Source organism: Eutrigla gurnardus (genome assembly GCF_963514095.1).
Source record: "Eutrigla gurnardus genome assembly, chromosome: 18".
NCBI lineage: Eukaryota > Metazoa > Chordata > Actinopteri > Perciformes > Triglidae > Eutrigla > Eutrigla gurnardus.
The window spans coordinates 3,681,258-3,704,154 of NC_139929.1; the positions used below are offsets into that span (position 1 = coordinate 3,681,258).

The following is a 22,897-nucleotide window of genomic DNA, read 5'->3' on the forward strand; positions in this document are numbered from 1 at the left end:
GGTGTGTCTTTTTCAATCTGTGTGGTGACTAACATCTGCACACTTGCGATTTGAAATGCATTTTTTTGCTTTGCCCCAGCTATGTTTTACTGTAAAAACAAATAATTTGCCGGGTAATTTAATCCCACAGATGTGGGGACTTAGTTTAAAATCAACTGCTGGAATAAAGTCACCACTACCACCACTAATGTTCATTGTTTCCCCCCCCCAGAGCGCCAAAAAGCAAGTGTGACTAGAGTTAAAGTGCCATCTAGTGGAGCAAGAAACACACAGTTTTTCAGTTGGCAGCAAATACAAATGTCTCCTTATAAACTTTATTAATCAATTTTGTATTTACAAATACATACATATTCTAACAATTCTGATATGAAATATTGGTATTTACAAAATAGCTCTTGGAAAAACAAACAGATTCTGTACAATACAACCTGATATAAGTTAGTGAATTACATTGGTGGGTAACTGCAAGGTTTCTTAATGACCCAGAAAACAGTGAATTTAAGCTCTAAACTTAAGTTTTGATTGTTTTACTACCAGACAGATCAGCATAACCAACAAAAGAGCTTTAAAAAGGACCACATTTTTCCTGTCGCCTTAAATCCATAAGATATTTAAAGTATTACAAATTATAACTTTTGATACCATACGTATCAGAGGGAACAAACTTTGAGATTTCAACTATATGAACATGTAAACAATCAGATAGACATGATGTCATTTCAACTTAGAAACCATTCATCAGGTGCTTCACCACCACTTTTTTTTGAACATCTAAAAAGAACAATATATCCAAAAGATAAACTCTTAACACCAGTTCATCAAAATGCAGCAGGAGCTCCCCTCCAGGGCTGGGCAATATGGCCAAAATCTTCTATCACGGTATACATTTACATCATCATATAGCATGTTTTCTGGTAATTCAATAAATAAATAGTCTATATGAAATAACCACATGATTTGCAAATAAAATACTGGACAAATAAAACTGATTTAATTAATTTCTTTAGTGCAAAAATAATCAGATTTACTGACACATTTGAGTTGCTTGTTGTAAATTCAGACAACGTAATTATGTGGGTTTTTGAGATCACAATATCTCATCATAATATAATAAAGACAAATTAAAGATCGTATTGGATTATTGCCCAGCCCTACGGTCTCCTCACACAGCCGAGCTGCCGTCGTGGCCCAGAATGTGGCTGATGTTGTGGGCGGGGCGATTGGGCTGCTTGCCAGAGTCGGCCGCCGAGGTGTTGGAGAGAGACAGCAGGGGAGACATTGGCATGGCCGAGCCGTCGGTGGGCATGCCTGTGGCGATCTCGGGGAACAACGAGGTGAGGCTGAAGTTGGATATGTGCGGGGTGATTCCAGACGAGTTGGCAATGGGCATCGGTGGCATATCTGGAAGCAAGGGAAAGCTGGCCTGGCCAAAACCCACAGGGCGAGGCGGGGAGAGGATGGAGCCAAAGCGGTTATTGAGTGGAGCGGCGCTGCCCTTGTCGGCACTTGGGCTGGTAAACATTTGGTTGGGAAAGTACTGGAGAGTGACATCGCTGGGAAGGCTGGGGTGAGCTGCTGTAGAATAAGAAGGGTAGAAGGAGGGCAACGTGTTCTGGGGCTCCACGGGCAGAAGAGACGCCGTACGGGAGGAGTTGGGCTGGCTGACTGGAGGGATGAATGTGGAGTTGGCATTGATGGGAGGCGGGGGATTCATCCCTCCCTCTGGAATGAAGGGGAAACCAAAGTTTTGTGTTAAGTGTTGGTCAGGAACCAGGTTGTTGTCTCCCGGAACCTGAGCACCATCTGCCATTAAGCAAACGATAGTGCTGCGTCGTGCCTCGCCTCCAGACTGCGGTCTGCCCAGCAGACCTCCTCCCGACGGCAGAGGCAGGTGGCCCTCGGGCTCAAAGGGGTTGCTCTGTCTCAGAGTACCCGATCTGGGCCGGTCTCCGGGTCTAAGCTTGGTGGACTGAGTGTCTCGGGTGATGTGGCGAGAGTGCTGGCTGACAGCCGTGGGTGGTCTGGAGGGGGCCGACGAGCGTCCGGGTTCCGAGCTGCTGTGTGGGGTTGGAGGGTGGGGGAGACCGGTGCGCACACCTGGGCCCCCATGCATATTACTGCTGACCTGAGAAATGTGGCCCTTGTTGCCCTCGCCGAGCCGCATGGCCGGGGCCTTCTGTGTCTGGGGCACACTGGGGCTGGAGGCCTTCGCTTGTATGTCTCCTGAAGAGCCTCCAGGCAAACAGCTGTAGTCCATGCTGAGCGGCGGGCAGCACTGCACCGCCCGCTGGTGGTTGCTCTGCTCGGGCAGGTGGGGGGACAGGAGGCTTTGCATGAAACTCTGGTGACAGCCGTCCTGCTCCCGGGGGAGGCCAACTTGTACTCCCTGTGAGCCAGGATGGGCTGCGCTGTAGCGGTTCCGTCCGTCTGTTGGAGGGCCGACACCCATCCTGAACCCGCCCTGCTGCTGCACCTGAGGGCCCCTCTGGGAGGACGGCACCGACTTAGGGGCCATGTCACTCCCTCGAGACACCTGAGCCTCGAAGCCACCGAGCCGATGTACTCCCCCGCCCATTGCCTTGAACGGCGGGCACTCCGAGACCCGCTGAACGTCGGCGGACCCCGGATGGTCCGAGGGCAGGCGATTCTGTGGGTTGTGTGCGATGCTGGCCTTCCCTCGCGACGTATCCAGATAACCGCGAAGGTCCGGCTGCTCCTGCGTGGCACCGCGGCCCGGCTGAAGGTGGAGACCCATGCGCTGCTGCTGTTCACCGCTGGTGGAACTTTTACCGATGAGCGCCTCCGCAGAGTAGCTGGAAACGCGGTGGCGTTCCTGCCGGGATGGAGCGCAGGCCAGATCCGATGACCGGGACACGGGGTTGCTGGGAGGAGGGATGAGCTGCTGTTCGAGAGTCCGAGTGCTCATCATCCTCTGCATAGCGTTATGGTCTTGACCAGGCTGAGGGATTTAGAAAAAAATATCCAGATGTTATTTTCAAACAAAAAATCTTATGAGTTATTACATATCATCCATCTTCATCAGCAATTTTCCCTGACAGTTCCCAGACCTTACAGATAAACACAGTATAAATTAAAGAGAATTACATCTGGCAGGATATCGCAATAATTGTGTGTTCACTTGAAAAATACTGACCATCTTGATTTTTCATTCCTCTGTCTTAACTGCGGAAATGGGGGCAGGGCTGCTTTTTTATTTTATTTTTTTACTGCAAGGACATAAAAAAAGCTCCCAGGCAAGCATTTTGTTTTTTTGTTTTCAGGATTCTTTTTGCTGTGGCAGTGTAAATGTGGTCTGCTGCAGTGGTTTGCTACATCTTTGTAATTTACCAACCCAGTCCCAAAAAATAACAACATACCAGTTTTTTAAAACCCATTTCACTGCACAGACAGAAATGTCACACCTTACCTAACCATAATTAATTAGAAACAGCCCTCGAAAGTTCCCTGTATTTAATACATGATGCCACTGGACCTACTTTTCAGTTTTATCAATATCTACCTATCCAGCTGATCTACGTGACACCCACCTTGAGGTGGTCCTGCTGGGACAGGTGGCTGCTGTGGTGGACCCTCGACCCGGCTGCCTGGGCCTCACAGCTCTTCTCCTGGTGTCTAAAGTGCTGCTGCTGCTGCTGCTGGATCTGCTGCTGCAGATGCTGCTGGTGTCTGGAGTGGGAGCTCTGCTGCTGTTGTAGCTGCTGCTGTTGGTGTTGTTGATGCTGCGTCTGCGGCTGCTGTTGATGGGTTTGCTGTTGGTGCTGCTGGGGGTGAGACTGTTGGTGTTGCGTTGGCTGTTGATGCTGTTGCGCTTGTTGGTGTGATTGTTGTTGATGCTGCTGCTGCGACTGCTGCTGCTGCTGTGTGTGTTGTTGATGCTGTGACTGTTGTTGTTGATGCGAGTGCTGCTGCTGCTGCTGCTGAACTCCAGACTTCTCCAGGTGGTGCTGCTTCTGTTGCAGACCGGCAGGTGAACCGGTTTGGCTGCCTCTCACAAGCCCCCGCTTCTTCTGCACATGCTGCTGCTGCTGCTGCTCCTGCTGCTGCTGCTGAAGCGCCCTCTGGTGTAGCGAGTGGCGCTGTGCACGGTCAGGCTGCGTCAGGTGGTGTTGCAAATGGTACAGATGGTGTCTCTGTTGCTCCTGCTGCTGCTGTTTCATGTAAAGGTTTCCTCCCAGGTGCTGGCCAGGCTGTGCTGCAGCATGCTGTGGATGACCCTGGGGCAGATGAAGCACACCTGGCTGGTTCTGCTCAGGGCCCACTTGAGGAGGGCAGTGGCCATCCGAGGGCCGAACTACCGGGCTCATGAAGGAGTTTGTGGAGAAGAGGCTGCCTCCGCTTTCCGAATTAATCATCGTCATGACAGCCGAGGACGTTGGAGGCAGCTGTCCCACCATCATCTGGCTGTGGTCTGGTGCTTTCACGTCCATGTGGCTTACAGTGGGAGCTGACGGAGGGCAAGGCTTGGGCCGCTTTCCAGTGTTGAGCATCACCTCCTCCTGGGCCTGCCGTTTGGAGATGATCTTCACCTGTCGCTCGCCTACGCCGACTCCAGCCTGAGCCCTCATTAACGCAGTCTTTAAGGGTGTGTACTCGTTCAGTTGGCCTGAGCATGGTGAGAGGGTGTTGTTTGAGGGTTGGGATATGTGGGCCGAGGTCCCTACAGGTGAGGGAGCTGAGCTCTGTTGGCCAGCAAGACTAGGGGAGCCAGGGTAGGGTTGCTGACTGGAGCTGGGCCTGATGAGGTTGTTGACGCTGAGGCTGGCCACGGTGCCGCTCTGGGATGAGCTCTGAGACTGGACCTGGTTGAGGGACTGAGACTGGGAGTATGCGATGTTTTGTGGATGTCTGCTTCCGTTGGGCCCCTCCCCTGCCTGTCCCCTGACGGACACCTGGACAGCAGGTTTAACCGTTACTGCGTCCATGGGTTTAGCCACTTTGTTTTGCTGTCCAGTTGAGCCCCTTTCTTTACTGTGAGACACTACTGGGGGTTTTGGGGGGTCCCATGTGGCCGCAGTGGGGTTTGTTGAAGCGGCGTTCACAGAGCAGCTTCCACTCCGCCTTCCTGGGCTGTCCTGTTCTAGCATGGCCAAAGCCAGCATTTCGGCCTGCTCAGACGTGAATGTAAATGTGCCAAAGGAGCCGGATGACGCACTAATAGTGTGACCCTGGGGAAGCATGGATGCCACAGAGAACCCCCTGCCTCCCCCAGCCCCTGAAGACATGGGAGAATCTGTCTGTCTGCTTGATATCATAGGGTGCTCTATGGTTTGATCGTCTAGGTTGGTGTACACCTGTTGAGATAGGGCAAAATCCTTACGAGAGCCCACCAGGCTGTCTTTCTCTGCTGCTGTCGAGTGTCTCTCCACCTGAGCCTCTCTGTCTCTTCTCGGGGGCTGGGGTGGTTTGGTTTCACCGGGATGGCAGGGGCACGGGTTAGGCATACTCAGGTCAGTCTGCTGTGTTGGCGCCCTACTGGCAGTGACCCTTTTCCTGAACTCTGAGCTCGTTGTAGGGGCTGTAACTGAACTGTGGGCTGCAGAAAACGTTGCCGCGGGCGATGATAGTGCCACGCTTGTGGACACCAAGGGCAAAGTAGTGGGCTGTGACTGGGGTTTATTACAGGGGACAGGATCTTGTGTATTAGATACCTGGGGACGACATACCGAAGCTGGTTGGGACACCTCATTTAAACATACTGGTGCAGTTGGCGGGATACTGCTGGTGCTGACTGGAGTCAGGCATGCAGTAGAAACGGTGGTGGAAGTGTATAGAGTCTCAGTGGCACCTGCAGAGCTGACCACAGATTTGCCCTGTTTAGAAACCGTTGTGGTGGCAGCTGACTTACTTTGTGTTGTGCTCGTCGCCGAACTGGTGGTTGGCTGTTTAACCTCTGGAACCGAGATGTTGGTTACAGTCGAGTTGCTGCCAGAAACTATGGCTGGTTTACTGTCAATGGCCACAGCTGCACTAACCGTTGGCTTGACCGATGTGGCGGTGACAGTTGTAACTGCAGTTGCCACACTACTAGTGTTACTGAACACAACGTCAGTCTGAGTTGCACTGACGGAGGTTTTGCTCTGTGGTTGGGATTGACTAAATACAGTCGACTCACTAGATGAACTACACACAATCGTTTTCTGAGTGTTTTGTGTAGCGGTGACATTCCCTACAGCTTCACTACAACTTGTAGTTGTGACAGCTGTTGTACAAGTAGGGGGGATGTCTGTGACTTTTACAGTCGAGGACTTTGAAACGTCAGATGCTGAAGCTTGAAGTGTCTGACTTTCCCCTGCAGCAACTGCTGGCTTGGCTGGAACAGTAGGTGATGGCTCGCTGAGTTCTTTTTTCTTGACTGGTTTAGTCCTTTTAGCTGTAGCCCTCTTTGTATTCAAAGTCCCGCGAAGCCTCTTTCCTAAACCCTTTGAGGCATTAACCGCCAGCCCTGATTTGACTTGGTTCAAAACAGGGACCTGCAGTTGCCGGGCAGGTAGAGCAAGTGCTGCTCCAGGGACGGACGCTGGAGCAGGAGACTGCTTCTGCTGGACTACTGTTAATGGAGCAGTCGGAGGCTGACCATTGGTCTGGCTTGAAATGGTGAGTGGAAGGCCCTGAGAGATGCTCTGATTGAGACAGCTGAGTGCACCTAAACTGTTGAGGGCCACATTAGTATTTGGTTCCTCTGTGGTGGTGGGCTGGACCAGCTGGAGTGTACTCTGGCCAGCCTGGGAGCTGCTTTTATCAGAGGTCTTCATGGGCTGCAAGGCAAACACCTGGCCGTTCACGGTGATGGTCTGTGGTGTTGGAGGAACCGGTTGGGAAGAGGAGGCCTGGGTGACCTGAAGGGGGTGGGTCAAATGAGGCTGAACGGGGCGCGGGAGAATGTGCACCAGCTGCTTCCCTCCAACACTCTGTAAGGAAGCGACAGACGTTGAGCTGCTGGTCGTAGGTATTTGAGAGGAGACAACAGGTACTGCAGTGGGCACAGCAGCAGGCACCATGCCGACCTGAGGATTCTGAGGGACAGGTGCAACCTGATTGGGTGCCTGGATGATTACAATATGCTGACACGGTGTCTGATTGGTTATTTCCTCCCTTACAACTGACTGGGCTGGGCAAGAACCGGTCTGCTGCAGGAAGACCACGCTTGGATTGTTGGAGCTCTGTGGTGCTGTTACACATGAGGCTGTCCCTCCAGTTGGGTTGACCTGCAGCACCTGCATGGTCTGAAGGAGGGGCAGCACGGTGGCCTGTGGCTGGGGCACTAGGGCTGGCTGAGGGATGGGCTGAGGCTGAGGTATGAGGGCTGTCGTAGGATGGGGAACCAATGAGGTTGGTTGGAGTACAGCAGGCTGGGGCTGCGACGGCACAACGGCAGCGTGGGCCACCACACCTGGCTGCGGTACTATGGCTGACTGGGAGAGAACAGCACACTGTGGTTGGGGGGCTAGAACAGGCTGAGGCTGTGCCTGGTTCAGGATTGCCGGCCGTAGCTGAGGTGATCTCTGGAAGGGCTGCGCTTGAATGTGGGCAGTAATGGGTGCTTGCTGTACAGGCACGTGTGGTTGCATCTGGATTTGAATGGGCTGAACTGAAGGTTTGTTGCCTATTGGACACACAGTCACCTGCTGGAGAGTCTGGGTGGTGTTGATGACCTCTGGGGCAGGGAGACTCTGGCAGACTGGCTGCACCGTGTTTCCCGCCATCTGCAGCGTTGTCCAGGTAGTCTGTGTGCTGCCTGCTGCCCCAGCCCTCAGAAGGGCTTGGCTGTTAGGGATAGCAGCATAACTTACAGTCCTCATGGCAGTGTCCTGTGTGACCCAAGAGCAAACCTCTGTGGCTGCTGCTCTGGATGTGGCTACAGCCTGGGTGAGCGTGGCGAGATTGGACACGGGCTGCACAAGGCTTTCAGTTGGGAGTTGGGAGGCCGAGGTGGCTGCTATGGTGAGGGTCGGGACTGGGGCCGCGGGCTGCGTTTGTTGGGGCAGGGCTGTGGTGGCTGCTGGGATCTGGAGGGTGATGTAAGACACGGAGGGTGGCAGAGTAGGGGCCGCAGCCGGTGTCTCGACCACACGCTGCTCTATCAATCTCAGGCCTGGGGTCGACTGGATGGGCGTGGCGGTTGACCCCGGGAGAAGCGTAGGGGTGGAAGAAGAGGTATTAACTTGGAGCAGGGTTCCATTAACCCTCAACCTGGCACTGACCTCGGAAGGTGGCTGAAGAATCAATGTTTCAGAAGGCTGTTTTGATGGGCTGCTCTCCTTCCCCGCTGGACACTTTACATTGCCATTGGAATAGACGATGATCCCCTTTGGGAGTTGATGAGTGGGGGTCACCTTTGCCACCTTGGCGCAACGCTGTTTGCCCTTCCAATGAATTGTAGGGTCTTCTAAAATGTTAATATCGTGGGCATTGAGGAGCTCGATGTAGTGAGCACTCTCCCTCCTCAGCTCCTCCATCTGTCGCCGCAGCCGCCGGATCTCCTCCGCTGCCCAGAGACCAAGCACACACATCTTCAATCAAGTTTACTTAGTCGTTAATTCTAAATACATTTTAATACTAGAAAGTATAATTAAGTAATGACAAAAACAGTGTGTACTACTGCAGAAACAATGTACAATTGTTAAAGTTCACCTTGGCCTTTATCGCCTCCTTCCAAAAGCAATGAATCATTTTTTTTCTTCAGTTCAGTGATGTAGCGAAAGGCCTGGTCCAGGATCATGTTCTTACTCTATCAATAAGCAGATAAAGGGTTGATATTAAAACACAACACACAATTAAAGGCTTGCACAGGTACCTATTTGACTACATATTTGCCAGCTTGTCTCTTACCCTTTTAAGTGCCTGGGAACAGGGCAGAAGATTACCAATGCGGTTAATCCCAGCATTAATCTTCTCTTTCCTGTGTCTCTCAACTAGATGGAGAACAGACTTAACTTTAATATGCAGTTAATTCAATTTAAATTCAGTTAAATACTGGCCACCAGTTAAAGATAAAAGGGTTAAACAGAAGCACAGTAGTAGAGGTAATTTCACCTGCATTGTGAGATTCTTTGTTTTTCTTCTTTCTGAAAAAAAAAAAAGTAAAAACAAATGTTCATATTTAAGAGCATCTACTGATAATTTGATTCCGATATCAATAAAGAGCATCTCTTACTTGGGTTTACGACCAGGTGTCTGAGTTTCAGTCATCTCTGGCATTCTGTCTCAACAGTTGCCTGTATGATGAGGTCAACCAGTCAACACATTTAACAGCTGGACCTTAAATCCCTGCCGTGTCCGTCCTGCGATCAACACATATCACACCCGCACAGAGTGAATGATGCATTTCCACATAAAGTATAATGACAACAGACAACTGTATAACACCGACGAACAAAAATAAACATTCAGACAGCAGTTATGTTGTCGTAGATACGACACTGTTAAGCTACACTGAGCTTCTAACGTTTCTACAACTAGATGCTAACAAGCTGGGGTTGATTAACCTAGCTTCCACAGCTAACCCACACCTATTTACCTGTTATTACAGCGTAATTACAACATGTTTAACGAGTCCTGGTTTTAACGTTACGTTACCGACAACGAGAGATGATCAGATTCTCATCCCGTCACTTAACCAGCAAGCAACTAGCAACCTGGGCAATTACCTATTGAGCTATCTTTCTGTTAGCTACCTAGCTAATGGCTAGCTTACTATACCGTTACGGACATAATTATTGGCCACATTAATGACCGATTTCGTCGCGTCGCTGTTGATAAAAGGGCTGCTAATAGCTGGTAGTTCCCACTAACCTCGAGCCTCGGCATTTTGGAGACTGTCTGTCGCTGAGAGTACTTTGAGATTGGACGCTAACTGTTGGCTAGCAAAGCATTAAACTCTACTCATTTCTCAAAACAATCAAGAGACACCTAACGTGGTGCAGAAAGGGGCGGGCTCTGTAGAGGGTGTCAACCAATAGCATTCCAGATGTGGCAGGTTTCAGCCAATCACGACCGGCATCCAGGGATGGGTATACAACGAGTGCAACTACACGTTTTTTTATGCAGTACATGTTTTTTAAATGGATTTTCAAGCATATTTAGTGCATTTTCATTGAACAAAATAACACAACCAGCACCACAATTACTGCAAATAGTAATTCCTTTATTTAGACGTTAAAAAGTCTTACAATATAGAGCTCCAGAAAAGATAAAATTCTTCAAAGAAAGGAAAAAAACATGCTTATACTACAGCTGAGAGAACACGACTCTCCTCGCATGCAGAGGGGACAGAGCTTCCCCTGGGTAAAACTTCCAAACTATCAGCCGAGCTTCAAAACCGAATGGTGTGTGTGTGTGTGTAACAGAAGCTGACTGAGGCAGGTAGTTTGAGAAGACCTATTCTGAAAAGTGGCTCCATAGAGTTGCCAACAGTGTCTCCAAACACTTCCATATGTTTACAGACAAATCCTCACACACCTTCATTATACTACTGAAAATAATGCCCAAATCCAATCCCTAACTGCCAATCTATTGTTATTCGAATAACCCTCACAGGGCAATGTGGAGTGCCCTTCTCAGAAACATATTCAGTACAATATGTAGTTTGTTTCTCTCAATCTTTAATGTTTTCACTCTTGGTAGTAAACCCAGGAGAACCTCTGAACCATTTGCCATTTTAATGTAAAAAAAAAACAGTTGAAGGGGAATTAAATTAACAGGCTGGAAAATAAAGTTATTCAGAAATGATGAGTGGTGAACATGTCTTCCCACCACCTCAAAACCGTTCAGCCTTCTTTACGCCCGAACTGAGGGGGATACATTTCTGCCTTACCCCTCTGGACATGACATAACAAGCTGGTCAAACTCACTTCCCAAAAATCCCAAGTTTCGGGTGGTGAGGGAATGGAGTTGCGACTGTTCCACGTAACAACTCAATGCATCACTGCAAGCTGACCAGCTGGGACTTGTGTGTGTCCGTGATGGTCTTTCAAACACTTTTACACCTTCAAATCAACTGTTCTCTGTTGCGCAACAGTATAGATATGTCCCCATTAGCTTTATAACCGCATAAAACAACTCAAACACAAACAGTATGATTTGCAAACACCACAACCTCCCCCTTTCACCAAGTCTAAAACTGTCTGAAGTTGGCAACTTTGTCAATCGGAGCACTTATGAATACTGAGCTTTTTTTTTTGTTGTCATTTTCAATTATCTGTATGAGGAAAGGGGAGCAATAAAATATGCAAAAAAATCAAAGGGGACCCCTTTGCAAAATAAATGCAGCATTTTTTGTACTTTAAATTTGTTTTCTCTTTTTGCGTCCTTTGAAGAAAGTGTTGAATGTGTCGACCCTGGGGCATTTGTCACAGTTCTGTTTCTGTGGAGGCGGGCACATCTGTGCTCTTTCCAAACGCTGTGCCCCTACTCTGCCTTCTGAAGCTCTCCGGTGGGCGGTGCACATGGGCTGCGCAGACTCTTCTGCAACACATGGGCATCTGCCGGCTCTATCCTCTTGTAGTAATTCTTTTTCGTTTCGATGATCTCAAAGCCAAACTTCTGGTAAAAGTGAATGGCGGACTCATTGCTGATCTGAACATGACTGTGGAGAGGGAGAGGAGAGATTAACCAGTAACAGTGGAATGAATGAATTTGTTTATTCTACGGCTCAAAGAAAAGTCAATTTGATAAGTTTCAATGACATCTACTTGTACGCCTTCTGCTATTAGACACTCACAGGTAAATGTTGTCAAAAGTGCCATCCTTCTCGCAGATGTTTAGGACATGATTCAGCATCTTTGTACCTTGAGAAAAAGACGAAAGCAAAATGAGAAACAAAAGATGAGATCACATGGTGCACTGCAGCATCTTCCGGAGATGCAGAGCTCCTTACCAATTCCAAGTCTACGGTAGGGTGCTAGACAGCCGAGCGTCATGATGTACAGTCTCTTCTGGTTCTGAGAGTGGTCCACTCTGCAGCACACAGCGCCCACTGCAATGTCGTTGAAGTATGCTGCGAGACAAAGAAGACTGGAGATCAGCTACAGACAGGGAATCCTTTCTTGCTTTAAACGTAAGGTGCAATGATTGTTAGACTGCAGAGGGTGGGAAAATGTAATGTTTCAAGACAACATAACTTGATTAGGTCTATAATTGGCTTCCATGGAGTACCATGCTACCCCTTGTATGGAAACCAAGCAGACACAGAATGCTTTTCATCCATGCAGTAAAAAAATCCCCTACATTTAACTGTGAATCTTACCAGTGATTTCCTCTCCTAATATCTAACTGTGAACATAATTCACTAGCATCATGCTTTGAGAAAGTTACATATTTTATGCGTCTTACCTAGCTTTGCGAGCTCTCCAACTTCCAGCACATCTTTGTAAAACTTGTCGTTGTAGCTGACAGGAAAGATGACCTGATTCAGGCGTTTCAGCTGCTTAATGTTGTGGGGCGTAACATCCCCCAGCTCGATCCGGCTACTGGAACAAGATCAAAACGGTCAAATGACTGACGACAGGATTATTCGGGAGAACTTGACTCAAATGCAATTTGATAACTCTGAGAGCTATCATAATACTGTTGAATTATGGGCAATTGTCAAATTGAATACTCATAAAGCTGCAGCCCTTGGGGACCATTAATTAATCCCTTATGTCAAGTCAAAAAAACAATCCAGATGTGGTGGGGGATGTTCCACTGTGGGATGCCACACATTTCCCGACGACAAACACAATCCACATGAATGACTCTTTCAACAAAACATAAATATCTGAAGCTAATGACTGCAAGGCTTGCCTCATATTTACTTAGACACGGATTTGGCACCTGCTATAATCGATAAAACAACCAGTACGTTACAGTGTCTAAAAGTGAGAGACCCAAACACAACACTCCAGCTCGTGTTGTGTTCAGGGGGCTCACGGTGGTATTTATAGGAGACTACACATCCAACAAAAACAGCTGTTGGGTCACATGTGTTGTTGGTCAAGAGACGGAGCCAGCATCCGTCCGAACTTTCAAAACAGCAACGTCTCTCTAAAGTAAAAAAATAAAATACCATGTGAGGTGTATAACAGGGTTCCCTCGTGTTATCTGAGAATCAAAAAACATCGCCAAAAAACTGTTATGACGTAGAGCATCCGAGTTACTCATGACATGTCAAGTTACACCGAGTAAGCTGGAACAGACTCCCAACTGATCTAACGTCATCACGGTAAACTGACACAGTTGACCAACGTTAGCATCGCTGTGGCAGCCGGCTACCTCGTTTAATAACTTTATTAATAACTGACTTGGCCACACCACATGGAAGTTCAGTTGAGCCGTTGTGTCGACTTTGAGGCGAGCGCACACTATCTTGAGATCCAAGGGGTCTACCTGTTTTAGCTTTAGCTAAACTGACTCAGCTTCCATGCTAGCCTAGTTAGCTCCTTGTGTTCGCCGACCTGAACCAACCGACGAGCGGCTCGAGTTAGCCAACACGTCCGCTACACAACTGTTTCGCCATCGGCGCTGTCGTTTGTCATTTGTTTCACCCCCCACGCCTAAATAAAAGTAGCTTAGCGAGCTAGCTAGCCTGTCCGTCTCCTCCCCGCCTCCCCTTGTAGATGAAAAAAAAAAAACAGACATGAAAAACTTTACTCGTGTTAAGCTACTTATCCGCGACTCAAAAGCTTACACTCACCCTTTCATTGTAAACGGATAATGTCCCTTATTTTCGATGAGGCTGAACTTGAGAGTTGTTTTGGGTAAAAAGGAGGAATTTTGACAGAGTTAGGGTCGGGGATGGCTCCCGTTTTACCCTCCACATGTAGCTAGTTGCGGTGGTTGCAGTTAGCTTAGCCGCCGCACTCCTTCCACGACTGTGTGGAGACTGTCAACCCTGACCCCCGCATGCGCAGAAGCACTGCTGCATCTTTGTTTGAGGAATAAAGCTGCCCTGAGTTTGGTCCCTCAGGATGTCTTCTCTGCCCGTTTGGCGTCTAGTGACAAGCGTTTGTTGTTACGCAACACGTTTGATGATTTATTTGAGAAGAGAAGGTTAAAGTCAGCTTGGGCAACTGTTATGATGTTGTGCTAAATGTTATAAATAAAATCTGCCGGATTTGTAGGAAACCTGAGAAGAAGCACAGCCTGTGAGGCACACGCCAGGGCTATAAATAACCTCAACGTAATATAGGTATGCATATACATACTTTAATTATTGGCGCTGTTTCCGTAGTTATGCAAAATACATTGAAATAATAATCCTTTTTGATCCCCCGTCACGAAAAATACAGACCACATTTTAGATTATTTTAAAGATAGAGAGAGGGGGGGGACTAGCTGATGGGGTACATCATCTGCGCCTCCATTTCGGCTCAAACGTTTCTGCAAAGATATTCAGCACGTACGAGATAATAGACACTAGCGTGCGAGAGAGAGAGAGATAGAGAGGGAGAGGGAGAGAGAGAGAGACAATTATTAAAATTACTATTAAAAGTAAATATTATTAAAAAGTGTAAAAATGCACAAAAAGACTGCCAGGAGGAAGTGCCTAAAATCAGAGCCACTTCCTGCTGATGCTTTGTTAGAAATAATATATAAATGATATATCGAATTTCCCCTAAAAAAATATATAATTTAAAGTATGTATTAAAGTTCATTAAGTCATGATTTTTAGATATTAAGTCATTAGTTTGATACAGTTTTTGTTCTTGCTCATGCTGTAAACACTTCACATGGAGCGATCGATCGCCAACGTTCACGACACATGTAAAACTCTTTGCGGCAGCTGTGGCTCTCGCGCGGGGGGGCGGATCCAAAATGGCGTCAGTTGCAGGGGCCCAGCAGTAAAAACCGAGCAAGCGACTGAATGAAGTCAGCTGATCTCAGTCTGCTGTCACGCTCCGCATCACCCATCGCTTCTCTCGAGTCTCTCCCTCGAGAAGAGACACCACTTCACGACCAAACGGTGACTATCATACATATTTATTTTCTTTAACCGTGTTATCGATATTATAACCCGGCGTTGCCTTTTGTTGTGTGTTGACCATGAAATTAATTTAGCTTCTCCGTTCCGTTGCGCCATAAAAACGTCAGCAACGTTCAGCCAGGCCGCTACAGTTTCCTCCATAACACATGATAATAACCCACGAAGCTAGCTCACGTAGCTTTTTAACGTTAACATACAGTGGTGTTTAAAAAATTAAGCTAGCTGTTTACGTGACGTTGTCAGTAAAGCTAGCTAGCGTTTTGCGTCAGTTTAAAAGGAAGCTGAGATCAGTCTCAACGCGTACAGTAAACAGGCCACCAGGCTTTAATCTAAAATAGCCTTCAAGCATTCAAGGAGTTTGCAATTAACATCAGCGTGTTAGGATATTTGACTCACTTACACGTTACATTTCTGAGTGTTTTTGCAGAGACCTCATCTCCTCCCCTCAGTGTTATTCTTTAGCTCAATCATGTTAAACTGATAATCTGACTTCAGAACAGTGGCAGTAAATCTGTCAGATTTATAAGCTTTATTTAATTTGAAATAGTACAATTATTAGACCCACCTCTCACTTCACTACCCATCAGCCAACATGACACCTAAGGTCAGCAGTGTGATAATGAAGGGTAAGAAATTATCTTTAGTTTGCTCCATGCACATTTTCTGTGGAGGATTTTATTCAGAGAGGAGGAGGAGGGGATTTCTCTCCACACAGTCATCATTTGTACTTCCCAGTTTTGCCCCATACAAGTCTTCCACTTCCTTAAAGCACCACCTAAAGACCGGAGCAGCCAGTCATGTGCCAGAATCATATGATCAAGTGTGATGTCTGTTGTTGTAGCGCGTTTGCAAGAAGACGTGGACTTTAACTGCTTGTGACAATTATTCTCATATCTTTGTCATATACAAAAGTTATGAGTGTTTTTTTTTTATTTGTGGAATTTGAACTGATCAAATGGATGGAGTAGTTTTCAGTGATATTGTGTAAATTAATCACCAGAACAATAGAGCTTATCTTCCTTCTGTCTGCTGCTCTTGGGAGGCTCTTTAAAAAATTAGGTATGTAGGTGTTTTCAAATGTTCAGGTAAAACATTAAATGCCTTTTGTGTGCTCGGTTTGTCTTTTGAGATGAGAAATGCATGATTAAGAATTTAAAGCAAGGAGATTATGTCTGTTTTTTTGTCTCTTTAGTTAAAAATGCTGTGCTATAAGAACAGAGTGAAGCCTTTTTAGGTGTCATTCTTGTAATTCCTGCATTGGCCTGTTGGTGGAGCTGCCACACTGAGCTGCACAGATGGGCTAAGCAGTAAACAGGAAGATCTGTGCATCAGTGGGAAGGACAAGAAAAGGGCACGAGTGTGTGATACGATTGTCGAAGAAATACCAAATTCAAGTAGTATGAGCGTGCTGACTGGATCTACTGTGTGTGATGCGGACAGTATATTGCAGATAAAGCTGTGTCTGCAGAGCGTCAGCAGTGGGCTGTCTGCGGGGGATGGCTTTATGTCACGACTTCTGCATGTAGCCAAAGGGAGTCAGGATGGGGTCCAGATTTGTGAGAAGCGACAGAAATTTGAATAAGATGAGACGGAAGAGTTGTAACGACATTTTCAAGTCTGTATAATATATATATATATATTATGTGGGATTCCCTTGTAATGTTAGCCCAACACGTCACACTGACTGTCCTACTGCACCTGAAACCAAGCAGCAGGAGGTGGTGGAGGAGGAGGAGGAGGAGGAGGAAGAGGAGGAGGAGATGAGGGGTATGCCCAGATCAGACAGCGTGATGCTGAGGAATGCGGAGACGAGAGTCGTGACGTTGCCGTATTTTCCTGTCAGTTTCCATGGTTACAGTGGGAGTTGGCACTACCACATCATGATGCCACGCCAATATAAATTTGTAATTTGTGGATCCTTCCAATCGCGTCTTTAATTTTTAATGTTTCCTATTATTCTACCTTTTTTCTGTGATGAGAACATTTATTTGGTATGGAATCTTGTTATAAACATGCTGAAAATAATGCAAAGAAGAACTTTTTGCACAGAAAAATGCTTAAACAAATAGTTTTTTTGTTTGAGTTGGCATCTGTATTTAATGCTGTAAAGAAGGATACACCCTGCTGCAAACAGGATTATCCAGTTTGACCGTATATCGATGTCATTCTCTTCACATTAACCAGGTACTTAAACAGATTGGTAAGTCCTGTGTGGTCTCATAAACGCAGTAATCAAATCTCTCTTACCCACAGCTTCTCAGTTTCTCTACAACTCAAATGTGGACACAGAGGTTATGTTGTTTTGACCTTTGCAGAGGTCGATGCTGCAGCCCTCTTGGTTAATTTCCATAGTTCCTTTTTAGCTCTCTGTTGCCTGAAGCCTCCCTCACATTATCCCTCTCCTCTCTGCTCTGCTTCCAGTCAGCCTAATAAACCGGTGAAGATGGACATGTCCAAGCTGCCCAAGATCCGGGATGAGGAGAGGGAGAGCGAGTTTGGATACGTTCACGGAGTCTCCGGACCAGGTTGGCCTCCGCATAAACACATTACACTTTCAACACAATATTACTACAGAAGAACAGACGTAGGCTGCATGCTCATCATATTGAAATAAGCAAATTAAAGAGGACAGACTTGTTCAGCTGCTCCTCTGTGGCCTCCTGGGGTTTGATTGTGTAACTTCCAGGCAGTCTGATTGCTTATACATGTTTTTTGTTCATAGTGGTGACGGCTACAGCCATGGCAGGAGCTGCTATGTATGAGCTGGTCCGTGTCGGCCACAGTGAGCTGGTGGGAGAGATCATCAGGCTGGAGGGAGACATGGCCACCATCCAGGTCTATGAGGAGACATGTATCCTAGTGACCAGCTGTCCAATCCCTGCCTTTACTTCATGTCACAGCTCTCATATTGACCCATTTTATCCAAAAACGTGATATAAAGTCAGTTTTCTGAAATCTAATATTTATTCACGGCTATATAAGAATGACACGATGCAAAATTGGAACATTTCATAGACAGCAGATATTGCAATAGTCCAACGTTCCCATCCAGATGTGTTTCCCTGAGCTTGAATCCAGCCGGCGTGTCTGTTGGAGATCCCGTGCTGCGGACGGGGAAACCTCTCTCCGTGGAGCTGGGTCCGGGAATCATGGGCTCCATCTTTGATGGTATCCAGCGACCGCTAAAGGACATCAATGACATCACACAGAGCATCTACATCCCCAGAGGTGTGAACATCGGATCCCTCAACCGAGACCTCAAGTGGGAGTTTACTCCCGGGAAGAGCCTGCGGGTGTGTGTCCGCGCAGACTTCAAAACCTTCAGCTTGGCTTAGAATGATCACATTTATGTTAATGTCCCTGTTTTTTTTAAACCCCCTGTTAGGTTGGAAGTCACATCACAGGAGGAGACATTTATGGCATGGTGTACGAGAACTCCCTCATCAAGCACAAGATCATGCTTCCTCCCAGGAACCGAGGCACCGTGACCTACGTGGCTCCGCCTGGAAACTACGACGTCTCTGTGAGTTCCTCACACCTCCGGATACAATCTTTTTTTGTGTTTACTTTTAGATTTCTTTGTGTTGATGGTGTGTGTGTGTCTCTGTGTCAGGATGTGGTAATGGAGCTGGAGTTTGAGGGGGTGAAGGAGAAGTTCACAATGGTGCAGGTGTGGCCGGTCAGACAAATCCGACCCGTCACAGAGAAGCTGCCGGCCAATCACCCGCTGCTGACCGGACAGCGAGTGCTGGATGCCCTTTTCCCGTGAGTCTCATCCTCTGTTTTTTAACATTTTAACATTTTTACTCAAAACATGTTGAAAATGTTCCTACATTCTCCTCTCTTGTCTTTGTTTTTTTATTATTATTAATTTATCAACGACAAAACAAGAATATTCAAAACAAGAGAACAAAATAGACGTATTTACAACAACTATACCAGTAATACAAACAATATAGTAATACATACACAAGAACATTGATCATGAAAAAAACGCAAAAGTAAAGAGGAGGAAAAGGATAAGCTTAGATATACCTTTTTGTGTTTTCATGAATCTTTATTGAAAGCCGTCATATTGTCTTTTATTGATGTTGAAGCTCTTCCAGGTTTGCATGGTCGGTTAAAGATCTCTTGTCTTTGTGAAGATGTGTGCAGGGTGGTACCACGGCCATCCCAGGAGCCTTCGGCTGTGGAAAGACTGTCATCTCTCAGTCCCTGTCCAAGTACTCCAACAGTGATGTCATCGTCTACGTAGGCTGCGGGGAGCGTGGTAACGAGATGTCAGAAGTGCTGCGGGACTTCCCCGAGGTGGGTAGCGGTGGCGTTGTATTCCCGCCTGATTGGTTCAGAGTGACTGACGGTGTTGTCTGGCCAACAGCTGACCATGGAGGTGGACGGGAAGACGGAGAGCATCATGAAGAGAACGGCTCTGGTGGCCAACACCTCCAACATGCCCGTAGCTGCCAGAGAAGCCTCCATCTACACGGGTAAACGCTCTTTCATCACTTGCATGTGTTAAATGCAACGCGGATGAGTAGTGCCGACTATAACTGGGTTTGCTTTGGCAGGAATCACGCTGTCCGAGTACTTCAGGGACATGGGGTACAACGTGAGCATGATGGCCGACTCCACCTCCCGTTGGGCCGAGGCTCTCAGGGAGATTTCTGGCCGTCTGGCTGAAATGCCAGCTGGTAAGTTTGGTTAATTCCAGCTACATGAAACGATAAATCAATGAGTTGATTGATTCATCGAAAATTAAATGAACCAAAAATGCCAAAACTTCAAGGTTCCATGTTCTTAAATGTGAATATTGGGAGTATTTTTGGAGAGATTTGGACTGTTGGTCGGACAAAATAACTAATCTAATGTAGGGAGGCATAATGAATCTAAATTTTAGCGAAATTGGATTCGTTTTATTTCAATTTGCAGGAGTAATATTTGTTAATAAAATATCAAATTAAGTTGAATATTGTCTGTTGAGACGCATCATATTTTACAGACTTGGTCGCCAGTTTGGAACAGATTGATGCAAAAATCACACTATAATTTTCAGTCAAAACAATTGTAATGAGATGTTCTTTTCAAAAATAATTCCGCCCTAATTTGAAGATGTCACAACGTTCTCTGGGAACTCAAATAATCTCAGGGTTAATAATAGAATAATGAATATAATTGTAACTTCCAACTGGTTTGTAAATTGAAAGGCAGAGACACGGGAGTGTCTGAGGTTAAAAATCTCAACTTGATGTCATCATCTTCGATGCTTTCTTCTAAATCGTAAAAAGTATTTGAAGTGCATAAATGTGAAGACAAACTCACAAACCTGGCTCTTTTCAACCGCGTCCAAACCGTATTTTCTTCGTCTGTCCACAGACAGCGGTTATCCTGCTTACCTGGGCGCCCGTCTGGCCTCCTTCTACGAGCGTGCTGGAAGGGTGAAGTGTCTGGGAAACCCTGAGAGGGAGGGCAGCGTCAGCATCGTAGGAGCGTGAGTACCGCTTTACCCCACTAGAGGGAGACATTACAGCACTTCTTGCAGCTAAATGAACTGTAACCTGTTCCTTTCTCAGCGTATCGCCTCCTGGTGGTGACTTCTCTGACCCCGTCACTTCAGCCACCCTCGGTATTGTACAGGTAAATGATTAATGATCAGAGTCTAATAAAGCTTTATTGAAGATGCTCAGTTCTTTACTTTTGTGCTGATTTCTCCTCTCAGGTGTTCTGGGGTCTGGATAAGAAGCTGGCTCAGAGGAAGCACTTTCCCTCAGTGAACTGGCTCATCAGCTACAGCAAATACACCCGCGCTCTCGATGAGTATTACGACAAGCACTTCCCGGAGTTCGTGCCCCTCCGGACCAAGTCTAAGGAGATCCTGCAGGAGGAGGAGGACCTGGCTGAGATTGTGCAGCTCGTCGGAAAGGTAATTTGCATAAAGGTTTTATTTGGAGAAAAAAAATGAAGTCGGACACAGAACTGCAACACATTTTTTATTTTTCTAACAGGCGTCGCTGGCAGAAACGGATAAAATCACCCTGGAGGTGGCCAAACTGATCAAAGACGACTTCCTGCAGCAGAACGGTTACACACCTTACGACAGGTATCGTAACCACTCTCAGTCACACGCAGTCACTGACCAGACTTCAAATAGATGGAACGTGAAACTCCACTGTTGCGTTGGAGCCAAAATGGCTGACCGACCGGTGTCCGTCTCCTCAGGTTCTGTCCCTTCTACAAGACGGTGGGCATCCTCTCCAACATGATCTCCTTCTACGACATGGCACGGCACGCGGTGGAGACCACAGCTCAGAGCGACAACAAGATCACCTGGGCCATGATCAAGGAGCACATGGGGGAGATCCTCTACAGGATCAGCTCAATGAAGTTCAAGGTGTGTGTGCTGCTTAAAATATGCAACAGGAAGTTCTGCCTTAAATCAGATAAAGAGTCTCCTGACTCTTGGAGGGATCTTTTTCAAGCTTGTTGACATTGTTTGCTGTGAGACACTGAGTGCATTTAAAAGTTGAGAACAATAGCACAATAAGGAAGTGGAAAGTTTAAATGCTTTAACTTTAGCTGACGTTTGGATTTTGTTTTCTGTTTTTTATATATTTTTTAATTTATTTATATTTGCATATATTTTTGTTTTTATATATATATATATAATGATACATTTAGTTTATATAATAATAATAATAATAATAAATTGTATTTAAAGGCACCTTTTCTGGTCACTCAAGGACACCGTACATACATAAAATACATTTTTTAAAAGAAACAATCAAAGAAAAAACAGTATAAAGTGACAAAGTGTTGAAACAATAAAGTAATGAAAATAATAATGATAATAAATAATAGTTGAAGTCAGATGGAATAGGCCTTTTTAAACATATGTTTTGAGTTGTGGTTTGAAATGTGTCAAATATAGTGCTTTTCATGGCACTCAAAGTGTTTGCAGTAAAAATAGAAACAAACAGATTAATTTACATGTAGGACGCGTGAGGTTGACTCATGCACAGACGCTGCCTCGGTTTTTCCCGTTCCCGTTGTCAGACTGTGTTTCATTGTTGCTCCAGGACCCGGTGAAGGAAGGCGAGGCCAAGATCAAGGCCGACTACGCTCAGCTACTGGAGGACATGCAGAACGCCTTCCGCACGTTGGAAGAATAAGCCGCCGGCAGATTTCCAGTGTTCATCTCCGACCCCTCCACTGCAGAATCACATTCCACCTCCTCGTAGCCCCCGTGTGCTCCCCTGTGCTCCTTTTGTGAGTGATTGTGTGTGTGTGTGTGTGTGTGTGTGTGTGTGTGTGTGCATTTCATGTGGAGGGAAAAAGAGAAAGATGTACTGTATTCATTATTTGTTGCCTGATTATGGGCGTGCTCTGGATCCTCCGCATGGCCGTCGTGTGTGGATTTAACGTGTGAACGGATCTCCTCCACGCCGTTTCTTCCTTTTCCCCCGTTTACATTGATTTCTCTGTGTATCCGTGTTGCTCTTCCCGAAGAGGGTCGTTCGGTTGATGTATTGTAATTCATAGACCATCTGTACAGAAGAGTATTGAATATAAATTTAATAAGATCAACCTATTTATTGCCAGCATTTCGACGTGAAGGCTTTGCTGTGTTTTTTTCTCTTTTTTGTTTTTATGGTTGTGTTTCATGCTGTGCGGTGTCGTGTACTTTTTCTCTGTGTGAATGTGTAAGAGTCGACACTCTGCTGTCCAATACTTTCATGTTGCTCCCAAAGAATTAAAAACATGGGGAAAAAAGAAACTCTTTCTGTTTGCGTTTGTCTGTTTGACCAGTTAGTTTCTGGATGCCGTCAGAGCTGCTGAACTGGTCCGTCTGGATGTCACTCATTCTCCAGCACCCTGCCCTTTATAATCATTTTAAATGCTTTAATTAGGGCTTTTTAA

General features: G+C 46.5%; 3 protein-coding genes across 4 annotated transcripts; 1 reads left to right on the plus strand and 2 right to left on the minus strand.

Annotated features, from left to right (window-relative positions):
• Positions 1 to 300: 300 nt before the first annotated feature.
• Positions 301 to 9,931, minus strand: usf3 (upstream transcription factor family member 3). The gene is made up of 7 exons (XM_084034358.1): positions 9,814 to 9,931; positions 9,176 to 9,302; positions 9,055 to 9,086; positions 8,851 to 8,933; positions 8,653 to 8,749; positions 3,549 to 8,506; positions 301 to 2,959 (listed from the first exon to the last, which is right to left on the minus strand). Exons 2-7 carry the CDS (start codon positions 9,217 to 9,219, stop codon positions 1,163 to 1,165), a joined length of 7,011 nt encoding a protein of 2,336 aa, XP_083890484.1. The 5' UTR covers positions 9,220 to 9,302; positions 9,814 to 9,931; the 3' UTR covers positions 301 to 1,162.
• Positions 9,932 to 10,144: 213 nt separating this feature from the next.
• On the minus strand, positions 10,145 to 13,906 carry naa50 (N-alpha-acetyltransferase 50, NatE catalytic subunit). 2 transcript variants are annotated; one of them, XM_084033302.1, is made up of 5 exons: positions 13,694 to 13,906; positions 12,352 to 12,488; positions 11,897 to 12,016; positions 11,741 to 11,807; positions 10,145 to 11,605 (listed from the first exon to the last, which is right to left on the minus strand). In XM_084033302.1, the coding sequence occupies exons 1-5, from the start codon at positions 13,699 to 13,701 to the stop codon at positions 11,428 to 11,430; spliced, it is 510 nt and encodes a 169-aa protein (XP_083889428.1). In that variant the 5' UTR covers positions 13,702 to 13,906; the 3' UTR covers positions 10,145 to 11,427. The 2 variants fall into 2 exon arrangements, with proteins under 2 accessions (XP_083889428.1, XP_083889429.1); XM_084033303.1 differs by having other exon boundaries at positions 12,352 to 12,485; positions 13,694 to 13,902.
• Positions 13,907 to 14,815: 909 nt separating this feature from the next.
• Positions 14,816 to 22,751, plus strand: atp6v1ab (ATPase H+ transporting V1 subunit Ab). The gene is made up of 15 exons (XM_084033244.1): positions 14,816 to 14,962; positions 17,405 to 17,508; positions 17,706 to 17,834; positions 18,062 to 18,276; positions 18,369 to 18,506; positions 18,597 to 18,748; positions 19,129 to 19,291; positions 19,362 to 19,470; positions 19,552 to 19,674; positions 20,357 to 20,471; positions 20,554 to 20,617; positions 20,700 to 20,903; positions 20,986 to 21,080; positions 21,200 to 21,371; positions 22,057 to 22,751. The coding sequence occupies exons 2-15, from the start codon at positions 17,427 to 17,429 to the stop codon at positions 22,147 to 22,149; spliced, it is 1,854 nt and encodes a 617-aa protein (XP_083889370.1). The 5' UTR covers positions 14,816 to 14,962; positions 17,405 to 17,426; the 3' UTR covers positions 22,150 to 22,751.
• Positions 22,752 to 22,897: the final 146 nt, after the last annotated feature.